The sequence below is a fragment of the Equus quagga genome, chromosome 2, assembly GCF_021613505.1.
Source record: "Equus quagga isolate Etosha38 chromosome 2, UCLA_HA_Equagga_1.0, whole genome shotgun sequence".
Classification (NCBI taxonomy): domain Eukaryota; kingdom Metazoa; phylum Chordata; class Mammalia; order Perissodactyla; family Equidae; genus Equus; species Equus quagga.
Window position 1 is genome coordinate 67,723,715 of NC_060268.1, and position 22,096 is coordinate 67,745,810.

The 22,096-nt window shown below is 58.6% G+C and overlaps 1 protein-coding gene across 1 annotated transcript in view; it reads right to left on the reverse strand.

The window, feature by feature from the left end:
- LOC124235774 (chondroitin sulfate proteoglycan 4) overlaps nt 1-22,096 on the reverse strand; it is a 35,325-nt gene that overhangs the window by 10,483 nt on the left and 2,746 nt on the right. Inside the window, exons 2-3 of the mRNA XM_046654187.1 lie at nt 5,857-6,020; nt 785-4,321 (exon numbers count right to left, since the gene is read on the reverse strand). Of these exons, the coding sequence (XP_046510143.1) occupies nt 785-4,321; nt 5,857-6,020 (3,701 nt within the window). The remainder of the gene's footprint in view (nt 1-784; nt 4,322-5,856; nt 6,021-22,096) is intronic.

Below are 22,096 nucleotides of genomic sequence, written 5' to 3' on the forward strand. Positions count from 1 at the left end.
TTCTGTGCCTTTGCCTGAACTGCTCCCTCTGTCTGGAATACTGTCCCCACTTCTCTGCTATTGAAACCCCAGACTCTTCTAAGCCTAACTCAAATGCTGCCTCCTGCAGGGCGAAGCCTTCCTGATGCGAGACATGTTTAGTCACAGTCTGCCCAAAAGTCCACAGCCAGAACCACAAGAGGCTCAGAAATTGGCAGTGAGGAGAATAAGGCCCAGAGAGGGCAAGGGACTTGTTGAGGTCACACAGCAAGTCAGTAGGCCTGCTGGACAGCCTGTAGTTGCTCTGTGAGGTTCCTGGGGGGTCAGTAGCCCTCTCCAGACCCTGAGTCCTGGTCTAAAGTCTGGAAAAAGAGCTGAACGCATGGGAACCTGCAGGGGCAGCCAAGCCTGCCTCCAAGGCCTATAGTCCTCAAAGTCTGTACCCATGAAAACCCTCCAGAGAACTTATCGTTATTAAAATACAGATTCTCAGGCTCCACTTCAGATATTCTGTTGTCTGGGTGGGGCCTAGGAATCTGCACGGTTAGTCACAGCATGTACACACATGCACAAGACATGTGGAGGCACACACCACTCACAGGCAGTTATACGTACAAGACTCCCCAGAAACCCTCAGGCACACAACACACACATGTACAGGTGCACGCCTAAGGCACGTGCTCACACCTGACCCAGGAGTCACCACAGGCACAGCCCAAAATGTCCAAGCACGCACAGCATGAAGGCTGGAGGGAAAGGCCCCCTTCATCTGGCCCGTGACCCTGCTCACACCCCAGCCCTTTACCTCCAGCTGGTCCCTTCTGATCTCAGCTGCCTCTCCCTGGAAAACATAGATCTTTTTGTGCTGGACCAGGTGCAGGGGGGCCAGTGGTCCTTCCAGGGCAATGGTCACTTGTAGGGTGGCATCTGTGTGCACAGGCCCTGCCTCCACGGAGAAGGCGAGGGTATCACGGGGGCTGAGGCTGCCATTGTGGCTGTAGAGAATGGCCCCATCCACTAGGTCCTGCTGGGAGAAGGCTGTGGCAGGCTGGCCGGCCCGGAGCAGCTGTCCCCAGCGTGGGCCGGCCGTGACATGGTAGTGGACCTCATCCCCATTGCGAATGTCTAGGTTGGTGTCCAGGTGGAGCACAGCTGTGTCGATGGTGCTCTGGCCTCCCTGAGGGACCACTAGGTTGGAGCCATTGGCCACACGGAGGTAGGGCTCTGAGGCCTGCACTTCGAGCAGTGCGGTGGCCTGGTGCTGCCCGTCGGACACCTGTAGCTGGATCCAGCCACGGTCAGCCCCTGAGTGCACGAAGAGGACTCGCCTCTTCCTGAGGTCCTCCTGGGTGAAGCGGTAGATGGGCCGCGTGGGCTCATCCACAGCCACAATGCTGCCGAAGAGGAGGTCCTTGCGGGTCAGCACCAGCTGAGCATCAGCAAAGCCTGAGTCGGCATCGCTGAAGGCCACGTCGTCTGTAGTCAGCAGCCGCGACCCACCCCGGGCTACGTGGAAGACACGGTTAATAGTCTGCACGGGGGCGTGGTCATTCACGGGCTGGATGGCCACACGGAAGACGCCTCGTACCTCCTCCCAGGCCATGCCACCACTGCCTTCGCCCTGGCGGGTAGCCACAAATGGGATGTCATCTTCTGTGGTCTCCGAGTCGTCATGCTGGTAGACCAGTTGGCCATGCAGCAGGTCTTCATTGGTGAAGGATGTCACCATGATGGCCTTGTCCTGTGACCCCCGCCATGCCAGCCTCCCATGGCGGGGCCGCTCCATGACCTCATAGAGGTAGCTGGCACTGTTGAGACTTTTGACAAAGAGGTGGTCAGCAGAGAGGATGCCCTCGCCACCCTCAGGCACCGAGAGGAGGACGTTGGTGAGGACAGGAGCATCTGGGTCACCCCTGATGTGGATGGGGAAGGTGTAGAGTGGGGAGAAATGTGGTGGAGCTGTGACACGGAAACGGAAGACGTCCTCGACTGTCTCTGAGGCACGTGCTGTGGCCCCATAGGTTACCCGACCAGCCTGCAGGTCATCCTGGGTGAAGCCCTGACCGTCTGACAGCCGCGTGCCCTGTAGCCGAAGATTACCCTTCTTGGGGGCCTGAACCACCTCATAGTGGAAGAGGGTGGGGCTCGGGCCCACCTCCTCCAGGGTGGCCTCCAGGTGGGCTGTGGTGAGGGCCTCCTGCCGGGTGTTCTGAGTGTGTAGCGGTTCTAGCCGCAGCAGCCACACTGTGGCTCTCTGGACCGTCACGGGGAAGGACAGATTGCTCAGGGTTTCCTGGCCCACCTGCACCTCCAAGGCCAGGTTCTCCACAGTGTCCTCGGTGTGGTGCTCCGGGTCGGTGCTCAGGTACCTCACGCGGCCCTGCTCCACATCCCGCTGGTGGAACGCCTGTGTGGCCCGCCACTCGGCACCCTCCGCCCCGCCGGCCCCCTGCTTCTGCAGCTCCCCAAACTGCAGGGCCCCGGTGACTCGGAACAGCACGCTCACATCCTGCCCCACAGCATTTGTCTCCACCGACAGGTTGGCGGGCAAGACAGGTGCAGCGGAGCCCTGGGCCAGGTGCAGCCCTGTGTTGTGGCGGACCTGAATGGCTGGCCGGACAGCCACCACCTTCAGCGTGGCTGGAGGGCTGGCCTGCAGCCCGTCGCTAACCCGGAACGTTAGGTCCCGCGTGGGGCCCCCACGGTGGATGTAGACGAGGCTGCCCGCCTCCAGCTCCCGGCAGGAGAACTCGGTCGCTGGCTCCCCGGGCTGGTCTCGGCGCTCCACTGGGAGGCCGCCGGCGGCGCCGAGCAGCTGGAAGGTGAGGCCCTCGCAGGCCGAGTCTGGGTCGTAGGCCTGGAACACCTCAGGCCCCAGTGGCTTCTGAGTGTGTTCCAGGATCACCATGACGCTGCCGTGAGGGAAGATGACACGGGGCGGGTCATTGACAGGGTTGACCTGGACAGGCAGAAGGTAAGTCTGGCCCCTCCGAAGGCAGGAGGGCACAGGCCCCCGAGCGGTCACCGACACCTCCAGCACCAGCTGGTCGGAGGTGTCCTCAGAGCCATCGTGGACAAAGCGGGCCTTGCGGTTCACCACATCCAGGAGGGTAAACATCTTCCGCGCCTGGGCGCCCGGGATGTCTAGCTCTAGCTCACCATGCCGTGCCCCGTGGCTCACACTGAACAGCACCTGGGATTTGCGCAGCTCTGCCTCGCTCAGGTCCAGCGTGGGCTGCACGTGCCGCCACTCGAGCCAGGCTGCGCCACCTTCGGCCACCACCAGCGGGCTGATGGTCAGCAGTTGGGTGAAGTTGGCGAAGACAGGAGGCAGTCCTGGTTCTGGCATGCAGGGCTCAGGCAGCTCCATGGCCGGCCAAGCCTCAGGCGCCAGGGTGGAGAAAGCTTCATATGGCCCGTAGGCATCCTCCTCGTACTCGTCCTCCTCAAGCCTGCAGCCAGCTGCCATGTTGCGAGTCAGCAAGGCTTCCCGGAGCCCCTGCCTCTGGCCATTGACGCTGAGGTCCTCCATGCAGCCCAGTAGGGAGATGTTGGCAGCTCCTGGTGCCAGGCCCAGGCGGTGTTCCTGGAGGTGGCGAGAGGCCTCTGCGTCCAGCCCCCCGAGGAGGAGACTGCCGCGTGGTTCCAGGTAGCTGAGGACCCCACGGTTGGAAGTACGTGTCGGGTACTGGTCCACAGATATTTCCAGCCGGTTGGCATCCACGTGGACACTGACCTCATGGGGCTGCCCATCGGCTACATGCATACTGTTGTGGAGTAACACGGTACCCTGGCCCTTCTCAATCACAGCCCGCAGGTGGCCCTCAAATATGTCCACATAGATGAAGTCCCCACGCCGGCCCCCTGCCTGGAAAGCCAGGGGTGCTTGCCGGCTCCGTGTGGTGAGTGTAAACTCCAGGGTGCCTTCATCCTGGGTGCCCCAGGCAGGGAAGGCAGCCAGCGAGTGGGGCCCAGAGAAGCCCAGGGCCACGTCATCACTGGCAGAAAACTCTTCAGCACAGCCTTCATGCACGTCTGCGGTTAGTGGCCGGAGGAGGCTGCGGCCGTTGAGGGTGGCTGCATGGAGGCAACCCCTCAGGGGTCGGCTGGCTCCCCTTAGGTAGGGCAGGCCAAGGCTCCCAGTGCCCCCTATGAAGAGCCCATAGGGGACCTCCAGGGGGCCTCCTGCGACTGGGGCTGAGGCGTTCAGGAGCCCATCAACTGACAACGAGGCCCAGTTGTCTGACACAGTCAGCCCCACGGTGTGGAGGACGGAGTCGCTCAGCAGCGTCCCTGCCAGGGTCTGCAGCCTCAGCTCCTCCTGGCCTAGGACAAGTCTGACCTGTGGAGAGATGGGTACATGGGGGAAGGGGGCAGCAATTTGAATCCATCATTCTGCTGTAAGAGCATAGTTGGTCCCCTACACTTGGGGTCCCCAGAGCAGAGGGCCTAGGACAAGGGCTTCTCATGCCACCCCTCTCTCTTTCTTGCCACCTCTTTATCATCCCCCAAACACTCACCAGTGATCTCTGCACCAGGCCTGGATGGGCTCTGGGGACCCTGATGTGAATCACACGTGGTCCCTGCCCACAAAGAACTGACATAAAGTAAGATGCTTTCCTAGAGATTCAGCCTGTATTTTCTTATTCTTCCTCTCCTTCCATGGGTGAGATGTGCCAGAGAAACCACCTTGGAACTCAGAATATTCCACCCCTGAATTGATGGGCACCTGGGACTCCTCTGATGGGTCCCACTAAGTGGGGCAAAACACCTTGGGGTCTCTGAGGCAGCCAGGATCACTGTTCAGGGACAGGGAGTCCAACCTGGTGCTCTGTGTTTTGGAGGTTTAGCAAAGAAAAGCTCCCTGGCCTGGGGTGAGGGGAGATCCTTGGGGAGAGAAGAGGGACATGGTTCTGTCTCACTGACACAGACACTGGAACTAGCTCTGGTGTGGTGCTTCCACAACCAGATGGTAGAATGGCAGAGTATGGGAACTGAAAGAGCAGAGCACTAAGAACAGTGAGCTTGGGAGTCCAAGTACAGAGCACCTTTCTAGGGGTGTGACATCACTGTACCTGGAAGAGAGGAAAAGCAGCAGTGCCAGGCTGTACCAGGCCGTGTTCAACAGTGACACCTTGTGGCAGTGAGAAGCAATGGCAGCAGCAGATGGACTGATGGTAACGAGGCCATACAGTCCTCTCCCCACTGGGCTGTAGAAGCAGATGTCTCCCCCATGTTTGGACTAAGACCAAACTTGGGTTCTCAGACTCTTCATGGTTAGGAGAAATCGTCAAGAGAGAGCCAGAAGACTCTTTGCCAAAAAGCCTCTAGTGACTTGAAGGATGAAATGGAAAAATGAGGAAGCTACAGCCGTACTGGTTGTTACCATTATGGACAGACAATGGAGATACAGGGGGATTGATGCCATGCAGAGGGATGCAGAGGCAGAGCTGGAGCACAGGAGAGGGCAGCCAGCCCAGGTGAGTGTCAGGGGGATGTTTTCTGGAGGAAGGGATGTCCACGCTGAGACTTGAAGGAGAGGCTGGAAGTAGGCAGGTGCAGGAAGTGGATGAAGCAAGCACCAGGCAGAGGGAGTGCAGGGAGCAGAGGCCTGGCAGCAAGAGGCCACAAGGAACTGAAAGCAGTCTGTGCGGCTAGAGGACAAAAGGGCCAGCTAGGGGTTGTGGTGAGAAGTGAGGCTGGAGAGTAGGAGAACAGAGCCAGTTCATGAGGGAGTCACACCCTCTGGGATGCTACTGTCCATCTCACAGTGGAGGACCTGAGACCCCAGGGTGAAAGCAACTTGCACAAGGTCACACAGCCGGTTGGGGGCCATTAAAAGCTAGAGAAGGAGTTCAACAGGGAGCTGTCACTGACCTGCAGGCGGCCAGAGTGGAGTTGCAGGAGGAGGTGGTCAGCCGGGCCTGCCGCCAGGAGAAGGAGGGCTTCGGGCTGGGACGTGGAGAACTGCAGCTGTAGGTCTATGCTGGTCAGGGCCGTGGCCATAGGCACCTCCAGGTGGTTTTCACCGAAGAAGGAGGCTGTGAGAGAGGAGGCTGGGGTGAAGGCTCAGACTCTTGCCTGGAGGAGGAAAGGTACTGCAGAGTGGACGGGTGGGCTGCAGGGATGGGGTCTCATGCTGGTGTGCCCTCACAGTTGTTTTAAATGGCGCTGCCCTGTGGGCCTCCGCCAGATGCCAGCACCTGCTTGGTCCTGGCACCAGAAGGCACAGCCTCACTTTGTGTCCACCCTAGACCTTGGCTCTGAAGGAGACTAGATCCAGCAATTCGAAGCAACTCAGATCTTCCCCTCACAGGTTCCTGGGGCCAGGTGCCTCTGCAGCTCTGGCTCTCCTCCCCTAGGCCCTGGAGAAATCCCCATCCTGGGTCTGGGCCTGGGCTTGGCCCCTCCCTGGCCAAAGGGGAAACCATCACTGGCCTGACCACCTGGCCTGGTGGTCAGAGGCCCCAGGAATGGAATTTCAGAAGAACCAGCCCTACCCCAAACTGATCCCCGCTAGAATTCCTTCTCCTAAGTGCCCCTACGGTTTGGTTCCTGGCCATGCTTTCCATGCCGTGTGCCACCCCCATGGTTGGCTGGCGCCACGGCTGGCGCCTCCTAGTGGTCCTAAGACAGGCAGCCCACCCATCCCCACTTCTCTCTTGGGCCATGCTCCCAGCTATCTTTGGGGGTGGGAGTGGCGGCTTGTTGGCCTGAGTCCACTGAGGAGCAAAGTCTCTGAGGCCAGATGGAGACCACGTGCAGTGCCAGACCCAAAATGGGCCAAAACTTCTTCTATCACCCGGTATTGCTTCCTGTTGTAGAAATACTAATGGTCCCCAGTGAGTGGTCAGATCCAGGCCCCATTGTTTCTACCATGGCCAGGGAGCCAGGGATGACAACAGCTGAGTTCTCCAAGCCTGGGTCTGAGGCTGAAGACAGGGCTGGGAGAGGCTGAGGGGCTGCTGGTCAGGCCAAAGAGGGCCTCCCAAGGCAGCAGGCCGGGTCTGGGGCTTCTCAGGGTTAGCGGTCACTGTGCAGGCCCCTTTTGTCCCACATTGGGACACCTCTTCTTTTTAAGTTGCCACCTCCTCCAGGCAGTTTCCCCAAATTAGCTTCCCTTGACCTCCAACCTGCTGCCACAATTTCTGGTCCATTCCTTTTTTGGAGATTAGGGCCAAATATAACTTTGACTCTGCCTCCCAGAGGTCCAGGGCTGGAGCGGGGTGGACAGGAATGGTTATAAAAGTGATTCATCCCTGTTGGGCTTCCCTTAAAGCCTGTGTGGGCGAGTAAAGGCTGTTGGCCTTGGTAGGGATGATCTGGCACCAGCCACATACGTGCTGGTCCTCGGCCAGCCTGAGTCAGCTGACATGCGCCTAGGGAAGTAGCATTAGCCACTGGAGGAGCCTGAGACTTGAATGCCCCAAGGGCAGCCAACACTATGTGGAGCGATGGCCAAGCAAGACGATGCTCTTCCCCTTGGACTGAGCTGGAATCCCCTCTAATTATCTCCTGTTGTTACAACACCAGAACTTTGTCTGGGAAGCTAAAAGAATCAAACAAGAATTGCAAAACCATCTGGGTGGGCATGGCTGAGCCAGTCCAGCACACCACAGTGCCAGGGAGGGGCAGACCAGGGGACTGGCAGGTGGTGGGCACCCACGGGGGTAGCTTATCTGCAAGGACTGATTCTTAAGAACAAAATGCAGCACACTGAACTGAGGGCAGCCACAGCGCAGAGGGTAGGGGCACGTGGCCCCACAGGAGGGAGCCACTGCCGTGGCAGGCCAGAGCTCAGAGCAGCTGGCAAGAACTGACTATTAAATGTGCAGGAATTTTGCGAGCCAGGTGATGTTGCCCAGTGAGAATATTTATACCATGAAAAGAGGCAAACACTACAGATCAGGACTCCCTCTCTGCCAGAGAGCCTGTTGCTAGACATTTACCTGCATGCCACCCCTGGGGAGAGGGCCCATTGCCCTGCCCTGTGCGGGAGTGAGCCCACGCACCCATCCACATTCCCTTTTGCTAAAGGTGTGTGTAAACCTGCTGGGACATGGACATGGTCAGGGCTGGACCAGGCAGGAGCCGAAGTAGATGGCTGGCTCTAACCACTGAACCACCTGCCTCCAGCCCCCTCCCAGCAGGGGAGGGGAGCAGCATGTTTGGCCTGATTCTCCAGGCCAGAGTGGGAGGGTGGCAGGAAGCGGAGGTACTTTCCAGAGAGCTGGGGTCTGAATGGACCCATTGAGGGGCTGGGCCCTGCTACTTCCTGTGGGGCTAGGCAGGAAAGGGCTCACATAAGCTGCCTTGTGTGAGCACTGAGAGCGCACAGGCCAGGCAGCCCCCTTGCCCCAACAGAGCAACAGAGGCCTCTGAGGCCTTGTTGGCCAGGGATTTGGAAACTCTGACAGCACCACTCCCCCTACCTCCTGATCTTCTTCTGCCCCTTCTTACCATCTCTGATGGGCTGCAGTTGCAAGAACCCAGAATCCCTGTCCTGGGGTAGGGGGGTGCAGCTGGAGAGGGGATGCAGGATAAAGAAGTAATGGGCTAGGAGCCAATCCCAGAGGGTTTCCTGCGGGAGGTGAGGCTGGTATAGAGGAGCAGAGAAGGAAGTGAATGGGGCAGTCCCAGAGGATAGCGAGGCCAAGCGAGACAGGCATGGATATGCAGGCTCTGGAAAAGTTGAAGACAGAGGGGTAGAGGGAAAAGTAGCATGCGCCAAGCCAGGCTCAGCACCCTGATCGGGGTGCAGAGGGAGTGGGAGGAGAGGAGGCATCAGCATGCTTGGAGACCTGCCCTTGCCTCTCCTGGGCCAAAAAGACCCATGATTCATCAAACACTCGTTCAGGCCTGCAGCAGCTGTGTGTGCTGCCCTCTGGGCCAGGAGAAGGGGCCCAGGTTAGGCTTCAGTGTCACCATTCTGTAAAATGGGCACTTCTTCCTACTCCCGTCTGTGGAGATTAGTCCTGGAGGTCCCTTACCCGTCTGCTCTCAAGTATGAGTGTGCAGAGGGTCACTGGTTGGGCCACCTGGGTAGTTGGGTGGCATGGGGGGGGGGGCAGGATGCCCCAAGGGGTCTGTAGGACAAGTGGAGGGGCAGGAAGAGTGACACACGTATGGGTTTCTCTGTCGGGAATAAGGTACGCAGGTGAGTCTCCAAGGCTATGGAGACGTGTATTTGCATGTGTGCAAGTGTGTGGGTGGCTGCTGGGGTGTATTTTGGGTTTGTGTAAGGCTGTGTGTTTGTGTATGTGCGCGTGTGTGGGCTGGGAGCTGCCAGGACAGAGCAACGATTGTGCCCAGGCCTGTCCTGCCCCTTGGTGTCCGCCCGCCGTGACTCGGCTGTGCCTGGCTCCATGAAAGGGGCCGTGTGTTCCTGGAGATTCTCGCCCCTCCTGCCCGGCACCTATCCTTCTAGAGGTTTGCTGAAGGTGGAGAAGTCCCACAGCTTCCCACCCTTCCTGCCACAAACAGGGCGCTGCTGTCTGGGCCCAGGGCGGGGCCACTCCATCCCTTTTCCTGAGAGGAGGGCTGGGGGCACAGAAAGAGTCTGTCCTTCCCCATCAAGCCCTGTCACACATGGGGATGAAGCCCAGGCCAAGGTCCCCCAGCAAGCCACCCTCTGGCAGGGCACAGGTTGTGCGGACATCTCATAGCTCCCTGGGGACACTCTTAGGACGTGTATGAATGGGGACCTGGGGGACCCCAAACCTGAGGCTTACTTCCATTGTGACACCCAACCCTCACCTATCAGCAGGGTCTTAGGACAAGGGGTCACTGGGTGGGGAGTGTCTCTGCCCATCACACTGCCCACCCCCTCCCAGGCTCACCAGGGGCAGGGTCTCAAGCACCAGTGCCCTTTCCTGCCCGGGGGCTGTGGCAGACCCTGCTCCTTCTGAGTCCTCAGAACCCCCGGTCTAGCCAGACTGGCTCCCTCCCATCTCTCCCTCGGCTCTGTCTTGGCCACTCAGCCACTGTGCTGCCGGCCTCTGCCTCTGCGTTTCCTCCTTTCTCCCTGTCTTTGTCTTTGTCCCCCCTCTTGCCTCTGCCCCATCCTGGCTGTAACTGGGAGGATCACCCTGCACTAGGACAGTCCAGAGAGCCAGGCCTGGGGTCTCGTGCCTCCCCAGCCCTGTGCCCCGGCCCTTTGGTGATGGGTTCCATAATAGCAAAGCTCTCCACAGCCCTTGCCTGCAGTAGGGTGCTCTGCTTCCACTTACCAGACAGACAAACTGAGGCTCCAGAGGAGAAGCAACTTGACAGAGAGAAGGAGAAAGCTTGCAGTCCCCAGCCCTGCATCTGTCTGAGCCCCACCTGCCCAGGCACCCCAACCCTGCCCCACTCCCTGGCAATCAATGTCTGTGTGTCCCGCTCTCCTCTCACCACATTCCTGGTCGCCTGGGGCAGCCAAGCAGCTCCACAGACAGCAGGCGCCATGGGTAGCAGCAGCATTCCTGGGTGTCCGCTGCTGCCTGACTTTATAAGGGAGAAAGTTTGAGAGCCTAGAGCTGCTGGGCACAATGGCTGGGGCGGGGGGGGGGGGGGGGGGGGGGGGGGGAGGGCCTGCACCCACAATCAAGGGTGGGTGGTGGGAGACCTATGCATGAGACAGAGCAGGAGGTGAGAGATGGATGGGGAGAGAAGGGGGAACCCATATTCATTCATTCATTCATTCATAAATGCATTATGCAGTGACAGGGACGGAAAAGGAGAACCAACCTGGGAGGGACAGAAAGCCTGAGAAAGATATTAAAACTGAGAATGAGAAATAAAGATGACTCCTCCACAAAGACTTAACCCAGGATCCAGTCTGAGGCCTGAGGAAGGAATTGGAGGAGAAAAAACCAAGAGAGACAGAGAAGGCAGGATGCTGGCAGCAAGTGTGCCGCTGTGGACAGGAGCGAGGAGGGTGGGGGGGGGGGGGGTACTCTGCCAGCCAGCTGGAGAGGGGAGGGGAGAAGAGGGGGTCCTGCTCTGAGGAGAAGCTGAACTTTTCCACCATAGTTCCTTGGGGTTTGGCACCAGGGGAGGCAGATCCTGGTTCCAGATTCAGATCCTGGGTAGGTAGGGGTGAGGCTGGGAGAGTCCCCCTGAGGGAGTCCAAGGGGGGCTGTGGGGTGGGTGCTCTGGAAGGGCCAAGGCAGGGATGAAGGGCTCTCTGTCTCCTCTCATGAGTGTGTGTGTGGCCCACCTGGGGGCTGAATGCCCGCCCTGTGTGAGAGCAGGGGTGGGCCAGGTGCCTGTCTCAGCAGCTGAGTCCTCCTTGAGATCACCCAGGCCCTCCAGAACTCAGGCCAGATCTCCTCCCCTTGTGCCTCCAAGGGATTAGCTTTAACTTTACCAGCATTCTGCCCCCAAGCCAGGCAGCCTCTGAGGAGGCTGGGGTAGGGCAGAAAGTTCCCTGACTTAGAACCAGAGCTTAGAACCAGGGCTGGAGGAGTTGAGGCCTGGGGGCTGACGTTCCTGCACTGCCCTCTCCCACTTCAGAGCTGGGAAAGCAGTGCAGTGTGCTGGCATAAGGAATCAGCCCCACGGAGTGCCACAGACGCCTGCATGGCACAGTGGGCGGCACAGCTGTGAGTATGCAGGAGGGCTGGCCAGCGCATATGTCATAGCACGTGCCGTGAGCGTGGGGCAGGTGAGGATGCGGCGCCCGGTCTGGCTCTGGATACTGGACCGTGACTCTCTCCAGCCACGCCTGGCTCCCTGGGCTCCCAGGCAAGGGAGAAGCTGTCACTGTGTCTATTCAGGTGTCAGCCCTCCCTCAGCATGTCCCACAGTCCCCTCAAAGCTCAAACCAAGCTTTCACCTTCCCTCAAGCCTGTTATCTCTGAAGGTAACAATGGGGAAGGTCAGGGACAGGCTTCAGGTCAGACCAAAGGGAAACATAAGCCGCCCGCAGCAGCGACACTGGGGTCTAGACACTCACCCTCTGCAGGGCTTGCTGCCTGGGAGATGCTCACGCACCTGCAGACCCACAGTGCACTGCTCTGGCTCTCCCAGACTGGGAGTCCACAACGCAGGGCCATCCCAGAGGCCCGCTGACTACCTGCTCCTCTCCTGCCCGACAAGCGACAGCTGCAGGAACAATAGTAGGTTGGTTCAAAGTCACACAGAACTTTAAAAAGCAGCTGTCCCTCTCAGAGACAATAGCTTGTCCCAGTAGAGTGCAGGAATGTCAGATCTTGAGTGCTCATGGGCAGACTGCCTCCTGTCTCAAGATTGCAGAGATCTCGGCTGGGATCAAGGTGGCCCCGTCCCTCCTCAACTCCCTCCCTTGATTTTCTGTTTGGTTGCCTTTCCCGTCCCTTGTAAGGCCAAGGAGGCCAGGGTGGGACAGTGGTTTCTTCTGCTATTGGCTAAGCCCTGACCCTGGTCACTGGCCTCAGCTACTGGTCCTCTAACCAGGCACCTAGAGGCCACCTCTGCCGAGGGGTATATCTTGGGGAACATTTCCAATTTTAGGGACCCCCTCTGGAAGGAGAGTATCCCTGGGACCGGTGGGTGGGAGATGCTGAGCTTGGTCCACAGATGCTGACAGGGGCAGGGCTGGTGCTCTGGGCTCCCAGCCACGTATCCCAACCCTGGGGCCACGTGGGGCACAGAGGAAGTGGGAGGGAAAATGAAAAGTTTTGCTGGATGGAGCAGCCCAGAGTCCACCCAGGCTGGAGGGCTGGGGCAGGAGGAAAGCGGGCCTTCAATGGAGTCTTTGTGGAAGCCCTGCTGCTCCACTTGCTGGAGGCAAGGAGGGAGGAGGGGTGGGGCTGCTGCGGGTGGAGCAATTCCCAGAGGCTTTTCCCTGCCTTATAATTTTCCTTCAGTACAGGGAGATGGGTGGGTTTCTGGGCCCCCTTCCACAGCCCCTTTCTGTCGGTTTCCTGGCCCTGGAGGGAAAGTGGGACCCTCATCTCAGTGGACCCAGGCTGAGGCAGGGGTTCTGGCAGGAAAGAAACAGAGTGAGGGACCCTCACCTGGCAAGGGGCCTGCCCAGCCCCCCCACCCCAGCAAGGTCCCTGTGAGTTAGCTCCTGTTTTACAGATGAGGAAACTGAGGCTCAAAGAGGGCTGTGTTAGAAACTCAGGAGGAGCAGGAGCTGAGCCGGATTCCAGCTCCTGTGGGTGCAGGTCCAGGACTGGGTGTTGTGGAGTCAAGGAGGGGCATGTGTGCATGTGTGTGTATGGGATGGCTGCTGTGTGGGAATCGGAAGTGGGGCATCTGTTGCCTGCTCCAGTGAGAGGAGGGTGTGAGAGCTGGCCCCCTGCCTAGGGAAGACACGCTTTTCCTTTCCTGTCCTCAGGGGCTCCCTGTGTCAGGGTTGGGGGTGGATGTGGAGGGAGGGGAGAGCATCTGCTTTCATGGGTGGTTTGGCAGCCGGCCTCTCCCAGCCTAGCTGGATGGGGCTGGGTTCTGGGTTGGTTGGATCAAGGGAGGGACCTTCCTCAGGGCTAGCTGAGGATGGCACGTTCCAAAAACCAGTGATAAGCGCCAGCCATGCCCACTGGGGTTTTGGAGGTCAGGGAAGAGGGTGAAGAGGCTGGGGTGTGGGCTCTGCCCAGGGTGAGAGGCCTGCCTCCAAGAGGCTGCCAGGCCAACTCCTCTCTTGGGCTGAATCCAGAGCTGGGGAGCATGTTGCTCATCTCTGAGTTTCCCCTCCACTCCAGGAGGAGAAACCGCTAAGAGCAGGGCTGTCAGGGAGGTGTCTTTGGGCTTCCCCGACTGGCAGACTGGGCTTGGAGACAGTGAGTACATGAGCTGGGATAGGGGACAGAGGAAGCAATGACTGTTGGTCTGGACAGAGGCCTGGACCGATTTGGCCCAGCTTGTGCTCAATAGGCTGTGTGTTTTGGAGAAGCCACCACTATCTTTGCCTCAGTTCCCCCATCTGAAATATAGGGAAAAGGGGTGGGATGACCCCACAGACAGAAGTCTCATGTCCAGGAGACTGGAGGAAGCAAAGGCTTGGGTGAGGGATCCCCCACCAACACACACACTCTCCAATCAGAGCCACGTGCTCTCTCTGGCTTCAGTTTTCCCCATCTGTAGAAAGGGGACCTGGATGGGGAGACTGACACAAACCTAGTTCCTGGCGAACCCAGCCCAGCTCAGCAGAAATTGACGGTAGAGAGGTGTGGCCATTACAGCGGGTACAGCGGAGCCACCTCTGGCCTAAGGGCCATAGGCCTGGCCAGACTGGAAGCTCTCGAGGTCAGGATCCATGGCCCGTATTCTCTGCCCAGGGCATCCAGGAGGCCCACACACATGTGCTGACAGAGGAAACAGCAGCACTGAGGGATGCTGATGGAGGGTCAAATGGAGGTGGCATTTGGCCCACATGAGGGATTTTTCTATCAGGCAGAGCTGACAACAGACGGGCAGAGTAGCAAGCTCCTGGCACTGGTGGTACACTGGCAGGAAGGTGTGGCCTGGGAGGGTGGACCAGGAAACCTCAGTGTCCTTGCTAGTGGCTTCTGTGCTAACCAGATTTCCCAGAGACCCCCAGACTGAGACCTCCCCACTGGGCAGGCCCAATTCCTCTTGGAATAGGTTCCTGCCTAGCACCCTCCACCTGCCAACTGCGTGGACCTCTCCAGACTGTCAGCACTGTCCGAGCTGTGCCCACCCCTGCCCTCCTATCTCTAGCCTATGTCTTCCCCCGGGTCTCATGCACTGCCTCTTTGCTAGGAACTCACACCTCTGTCTCCAGCACCAACACTCCAGGGCTCTGGGCCCACCTGCCAATGCTCCCTAGACATCAACAGCAGGAACACCCATAGGAACCCCCAAACCCAAGCCTACGCATCTCAAGCCAGACTCAGTGTCATCTCTTCCCCAAGCTGCTCACTATCCAGTGAAGGCTGCACCAGCCACCCATTGCTGGGCAGAAATCTTAAAGTCGTTTTGGACATTCTCCCTCCTCCTTCCCATCCTGCCCCTAAATTCTCTTTCAAATTTGTCTCCCCTTCTTGCTCCTCTGTGCCATCCCACAAGGCAGATGGCCACCATCCCTTGCCTAGCTTAATGAATTTCCTGTCTCGTTTTGTTAATAGCAGCCAAACTTAACCTACACTGAAAGTCGCTCTGACATCCTCCCTTGCCTGGAAGCCTTCGATAACTCCCCATTGCCCTACAATCAACTCCCAGCCCTAGTGCGGCACCGAAGCTGTGGGTGACCCTGCCCCTGCCCTGCCAGGCTTTCCTGTTCACCTCTCTTGAACACTCCACATGCCAGGCTCATCGGGCCTTGCGCTGTTTTCCATCCACACCTGACAGGTCTCCACTCCAGGCCTTTGCTCAGGCTGGGCCTTCTGCCTGGCAAGCTCTCCTTTCCTTTCTGCCTGTGAAATGCCCTCACGCTCCTTCAGGGAAGAAGTCCTCCCCGACCCTTCCCCGCGGCCCAAAGCTCCTTCTCTGCATTTGGGGTGCAAAGACATGCAACTGTGGCTTCACTGTGGAGTTGCGTTACTGTCACCTCTCTCTGTTAACACTGAGTCTCTGGGACAAGACTGATGTGCTTGGAGAGTGGAGATGGAGAGAGGTGGTGGGGCCTGGCAAGGCAGGGGACAGCCGCATTCCCTGGGTGATCCTCTGGGGGCTTGCCCCAGTTCCCCCACCTTGTCTTACCTCCAGACTTCTTCCCAGTCCTCCTCTGTCCTCCAGGACCCCAGTGCCTGGAGGCAGGAGGCTGGACACAACAGCTGGGGTCGGGTGGGGAACTGCCCCAGCCAGGGAATGCTTTTCTGGGCCTGTGGTGACAGTCTGGTGCTTGTTTTTAAAGAAAATAGAATCAGAGCCCCTATTTATAGCTGGAGGCCATAGCCACAGGCAGGAGATGGATGGGGTTGAGGCTGTGCAGGCTCCTGCTCAGACAGGGCTGGGGGTGGGGCCATTCCCAGGCCCCCTGTCCCCCTTTCTCAGCCCCCAAGGAAGTGCCTGTGGGATCCTGACATTCCCTGGGACAGGATGTAGCCTGTGCTTTGGGGCAGGGGAAAGAGGGACTTGGTGATGGGGATGGAAAATTTCTCTCGGGATTGGTCCCTGGGGCCCGGAGTCCCTTGTGGGATGGGTGGTGAGGGTGTGTTATGTCTACTGGGAAGACAGAGAAGGAGCTGTGGCAGGGGGGTGCCAGCTGCAGAGGGAGCACCTAGGACTGCCACTGGGACTGGGGAGAGGAAAGAGCACAGAGCAGGGCCAGAGAGAGGCAGCAGGCAAAGACGGAGAGACAGCTGTGGGGAAGAGACAGAGACAGGGTTGGGGGAAGAGGGATCTGCAGCCCAGCTGACACTGTGGGTAGAAGGGGAGAGAGAAGCCAGGGCAGATCGGAAGTGGGGGCTTCTGTTCCATAGAAAGTCTTCACCGTGCGCTGGGCAGAGTGGTCAGCGTCGGAGTTGGACCCAGTGAGGAAGGGCAGGAATTAGGCATCTCCATGGCCTTCACCCCAGGCCAGGCCTTGCCCTTGCCCACTCCCACCCCTCCAGGGCTAGGGCCCAGAGGCCCTCTGTTCCTGGTAATCTCAGGGTGGAAGGCCCAGACCTGTTTTAAGGCAAAGAAATGCTATAGGGGCTGAGCTGACACAGATGGGCTTTGTCACCAAGATCCCTGAAGGACTGTCCTGGGCAGGTGGGGCGGGGTAGTACCAGGACCCGTGGGGAAAGGTCTGGGCTCAGACTTGCTAGGGAGTGAGTTCCCCAGTCCTGGATGTATCACAAGCTGAGGCTATGGCCTGGGTTCACACCTGCTGCCAGCCTCTATTCATACCCCTCCCTTGGTTGTGCTGTTGGGGGCTGCAGGGTAGCTGCAGCCTGGGGCATTTGTCATGGAGCCATAGCCACAACCGGTGACTCAGACAGTTAAAAAAAGGAGCAGCTTCCAGTGGTGACTCAACTGGCTCTGGAGGGGCTGGGTGGGTCTGGCTGGTACAAGACGGGGTGGTCTGGGTTTATTTTAGGTTGGGCGGGGCAGGGGCCAGCGGGTAGAAAATGGGAACCAGGGGTGGAGAGGAACCGCTACTCTCATCCTGGGAGAGCCCGAGGACTCTGCGCCAATGTAGGAAAGTGGTTTCTCAATGCCAGGGACCTCTGGCAGACTGGGCTGCCTCTCAGCCCCATTCTAGGCCCAGCCCGCCTTGCTGTGTAGCCCCAAAGCAGCAGCTTGCTCTCTCTGGACAGAAGCAGAGTCCCCTGTCCTGAGGAATTTAGAGCTGATCTTGGAGACTGAAGATTCTACCCAGAAGCCCAAAAAGGGACAGTGGTCTACCTAAGGCTACACAGCAGGGCCAGGTGTCCCAAGGGCTGCCGTTACACAGCTGGCTCAGGTGCCTAAAACATCTCTCCTACCCCAGGGCTGTCAATAGTTGGAGGGACAGGCCCCCATCTGAGTACCTGCCCCTGGAGGGGCTCAGCTGAGCTCCAGATGGGTGGCTAGAAGCACATGGGCACCAGCTGCCCAGAGAGAGCCCCAGGCGGGGGCAGGTGCTTGGATTCTATTAGCACACATACGGGGGGCTGGTGGGGCTGCCCAGTGTCTGCTGAGAGAAGAGTTTCCTCTATGGGGGTGAAGGTAGAGGAGGCCCACACACTGGGATCTTGACCTGGGGGCCCAGGTTCTGGCCAGGCTCTTATCCAGCGTCCCTCCAGGTGGCACTCCCCCAGGCTGCTAGCCTCGCTCTGTAGCCATTCCCTGAGACTCACTTCCCCCGGCCTCCACCAACCTTGATCTCACACATACTTGGACCCAGGTATCACCAACACTCCTGCTGGGTCCAAGCGGCCCAGGGCAGAGAGCACCCCACACCCTCTCGGTCTGGGTTCTGCTCCTCATAATGCAGCCACTACTGCTCATTGAGTGGTGGCAACAGCCCCGAGGGAGCTCTGGCAGTCGAGCCATCTCACATCCCGGGCCCTGGCCTTCTGCTCCTCCCTCCGCAGGGGCCCTCCGAGGGGTAAGCAGACAGCAAGAAAAGATAGGCTCCTAGGCTTGCTGTCTTATAAAAGGTCCTGGCACCTGCTCATTCTCTTTGACCCCATCCTCTGTTCTCCAGGCAGGGTTTGAGTTTCCTTTGGTCATTTGTTCAACACATACTGATTGTACTGTACTCCAGCTCAATGATTGCCATCTGAGGGGCTACTGGGTTTTGTGGGGCTGGGAGGGGCTGTGCTCCTCTCCTCGTGGTAGGAGAGGTATGTGGGCCTCAGGTGAGTCAGTCAGGTGTAGAACCCCCCACCCCCACCCCTTTCTGAAGGGTCCAAGGCTAGTAGGCAGCGGCTGGCTGATAGCTCCCTTGGGAGCCCACCTCCCCTTTTCCAGGTCATTTTGTCTCACACAGACCCTCTCACAGGGCCACCTCATCCAGTCTCCCACCTTAGAACTTTTCTCAACCATTCCTAAGCAGGAGCCCCTATATTTCTGGGCTTGCCCCGTCTCCAGAAGAAGATGGTACTAACAGTAACAGCAACCTCAGGAGCATGGACTCCAGGCAAGGGCTTTAATCCTCAACACACGTAGGAGGTAGGAATTATTTGTCCCCATTTTAGAGAGGGGAAAAACTGAGGCTCAGAAAGGCCGCATCACTTGCCGAAGGTCATACATCAAGTGGTGGGACTAGAATTCAACCCTAAGTTCTCTAGCACCATGTTTTTCCCACCGTGTGCCTGGCCTCCTGCCTCCCCCGGCCCTGCAGAGGTTTCTAGAGTTGAGGACTCAGAGGAGGGAGAGGTGGGGCCTGAGTCAGGACAGGGGTGGAAGGGGAGCTCACTCTGAGCTGCTCTAAGACGCCCAAAAAGGGTGATTTGTTCCTTCCCTGACCACGGTGGGAAGTGTGTGTGTGTGTGTGTGTGTCTGGGACTGAGGCCTGCCTGGCCAGCTTCCAGCTGTAGGAGAGCTGGGCTGGCCCCAGCCGCTGTGCACAGGGAAGGGGGCAGGGAGGGGCCTTGTCATGGGAATCAGCATCCCCAGCCCACTGATATTTATAGCTGCCCCCTCCTGAAATGTGGGGGGAGGAGTTGCTCTTAGGTGGGAACGGAAGTTGGTCTCCTCTTCCCAGCCCCCTCTATCTCCCCAGGGAGCAGGCTGGCCCAGGCCAGAGGCCCTGCCCTGGCGGTAGAGCCAGGGGCTGTGTGTCCTGAGTCGGGGGTTTCCCCCCTTACTTCTGGCTCAGGGGCTAGTCACTCTCCCTGCGAGGCCCTGAGCCAGGATGCTGAGCAACAGTGTGTGTGTGTGTGCACGCACGTATGTGTACATGCACATCTACTAGGCATCACACTGATGGAGGTCACGGACCAGGGGGCAGACGCCAAGTGAGGGGAGAGGAGGAAAGCCCTGTAACCCCGCAGAGATGGAGGGCAGGGCCCCAGGATGAGGACAGACCAGGCTGTGGGCCTCAGCAATCAGTGGTTGGAAAAGGCTCCCAAGGGAGGTGGTGCTGGAGCTGTACCTTGAAGGATGGCGAGAAAAAGGGAAGACCAGTTGCAAGGAACCGCTTAAGCAAAGGTGGAAGGGCACCAGGGATTATGGACTGTTATCCGATGGCCTAGTTTATCAGCAGCCTGTGGACACAGGATCACCCTGAATGTGGAGGCTGATACACTGTGAGGAGAGAGGGCCCAGCACAGCCATGGCGGCTTTGGGCTGCAGGCAGGTGGCACCACGAGGCTCTTCCCTACCTGGATGCTCAGGAATGCCCCTTTTGGTTCCAGGAGGGGCAGGAGTGGAATGCTGGGGCAGGTCCCTGGGTCTGGCTGGGAGGAAGCTGGGATTGTGTGTGAGGAGGCTCCCCTCCTTCAGGCCCCCAGACCTTGCTCCACCTGGGGCAGGATATCTTCTAGGGGCCGTTGGTATCAATCTTGATCTGGATTCTTTGAAAGCCAGGAAGTCCTCCTTGTATCTGACTTGAGTCTCCTCTGCTCTCAGTATGTTTCAACTCAAAGCAATTCATTGGTTTTCAAGTCATTTTTTTCTTTTTTAAAGTCATAGAATGTGGTATCAAAACCCCATGTTACACAAAACCCCAATCTCTAAACACATGTTTGTGGAGCTGCTCTGCACGAACTGGGAGGGGACAGGAATCACATATTCCCAGGCTCCGCCACCTGTGGATGCAAAGCCCTGGAGTACCCTGGGCACAGTCTGAAAACCCCTGGTTGGCTCTATGTGAGCTCTGCGCCCCTCTGTGGGCTCAGTCCTGTGTGCAGCAAGATTGTGGAGATCCTCGAGAGAGGCAGATAGGAAATCTGCCTTTTGAGAATGGCTGGCCCGTGGGCAACGCCACCACCTAAACCAGTGCACAAGGACAAAGAGCTGGGAGTCCTAGCCCCTACCCTGCTAAGGACTTGCTGTGTGATTCCGAGAAAGTAGCTGCCTCTCTCTGGGCCCTAGTTTCCCTATGAACCATGGGGGGCGCTGGTCTGGGGTGGGGAATCTCTGCAGTAAGATCTGAGAAGGGAGGCGGCCTCACTGACCCACCACGACAGTTAAACCAGAAGAGAGACACATGGAAACGGTTTAGCATGAGCAGTGGCAGGAGGCCTGGCTGATGCACATTAGAGCTGGCAGAGCTGGCTCCTCTGTAGGCTGGGAGCGGCCTGGGCGTGGGCAGGAGCTGAGCGGGAGAAAGGAACGGTCAACAGGACAGGCACTGTCCAGAACGTAAGCGAGCCATGCCACTTTGACGGCAGCCCCCAGAGGAACTACCCTACTTTTGAGACAAACGGGGTTTCATCCGCCACCCCAGCTGTCAGAGGAGGGGCAGAGGGCTTATGCTGTGAGAAAGTGGGGAGGGTTTGGACAGGTGAGGGGGCACCTGCTGGAGTGGTATGGGGAGAGAGGAGAGAGATCTGGGGTCCTCAGGGAACTGTCTCTCCCCTGAATACCTGTCTGTCTCCCCTGCTGGGTGGCCTGAGCCCCCTGGTGGGTGGCTGCCCAGCTGGCTTAATCCAGGAAAGCCAGCTGTTGGGGTGAGTGAGAACACCATGGCCTGTGTGCCCAGAGTGCCCAGAGGTCAGTCCCTGCTCTTCTCTGAGTTTCCTCAGCTGTAAAATGGGAATGTTTCTTGACTTGCAGGGCTGCTGCTGCAGGACAACATGGTTAGTGCCCCCCACTGGGTGTTTCTGGAGGTGGGAACTCAGTTGTAAGACAGCTCCATCCTCCCCACTGTTTGGGAGTTATGAACCCTCCTGAGAAGCAGAGAGAACGAGGAGTGCCTACCCCAGAGAGAATCCAAGTACAAAATTGTTCATCAAATTCACTTCATTCAAAAATTACTCATACACATTCAGTAATAATGGGAATCTAGTACTTTTGAAGGGAGAGATGGTGAAGGAGCAGAGGGACCAGAGAGGGAGCAGGTTCAAGTCCCAGACCAAAGGCCCCCTGGTTCATTTGCTCCTGGCACCGAGGAGAGGAGCCACAGGGTGGCATAGCTCCCCCTGCCCCATGCCATCCTTGTCTCCTTCTCCCCAAGTGCCACCCTGGGCTCCTGGCCCAGGCTTCAAGCCCAGGTCTGTAAACCTGGCTGGCTGTGTGCATGGTTGTGTGTACTCGTGTGAGCACCCACATCTGTGAGTGTGTACTCAGGGCTATTTCCAACTCCCCTCCCCAGCCCCCTCCTGGGCAGCACGCCCAGTTCCCAGATGCAGCCTATACACTTCCTCTGGAAGCTCCACACACGCCCCACTCCCCTCCCGCCTGGCCTGTCGACATTGCCAGCGGCTGGCCCACCTGGTGGGGTCCCCTCCCCAGGCCCCCGGGCAGGCAGCACTGAAAGGCCCTTCTTGTCCTGCCTGGGAGGGTGGGCCAACATCGGGAGGGGTCTCAGTTATACTTGGTTCTGGAACAGCTTTTCCAGAGTCCGGGTGGGCTGGGCCAAGAACCTTAGCCCCCCCCCCCGAAGTCTGGGGCAGTGCATGCGTGCACACAGGGCTCAGAGGCTAACTCTGGCACCACTGGCCCCCCAGACCATCCTTAGAGGCAGAAGACTGTACCCTGATTCAGCTCCTTGCACCTGATGCCCCCAGGGCCCTGCTCTCTGAGACACCCCCATCAGTCAGAACCACCCAGGTAACCCAGGAACCCTCCCTACCAAGTACTCCTGGCCAAGTCCCACTTCAACCCCTTA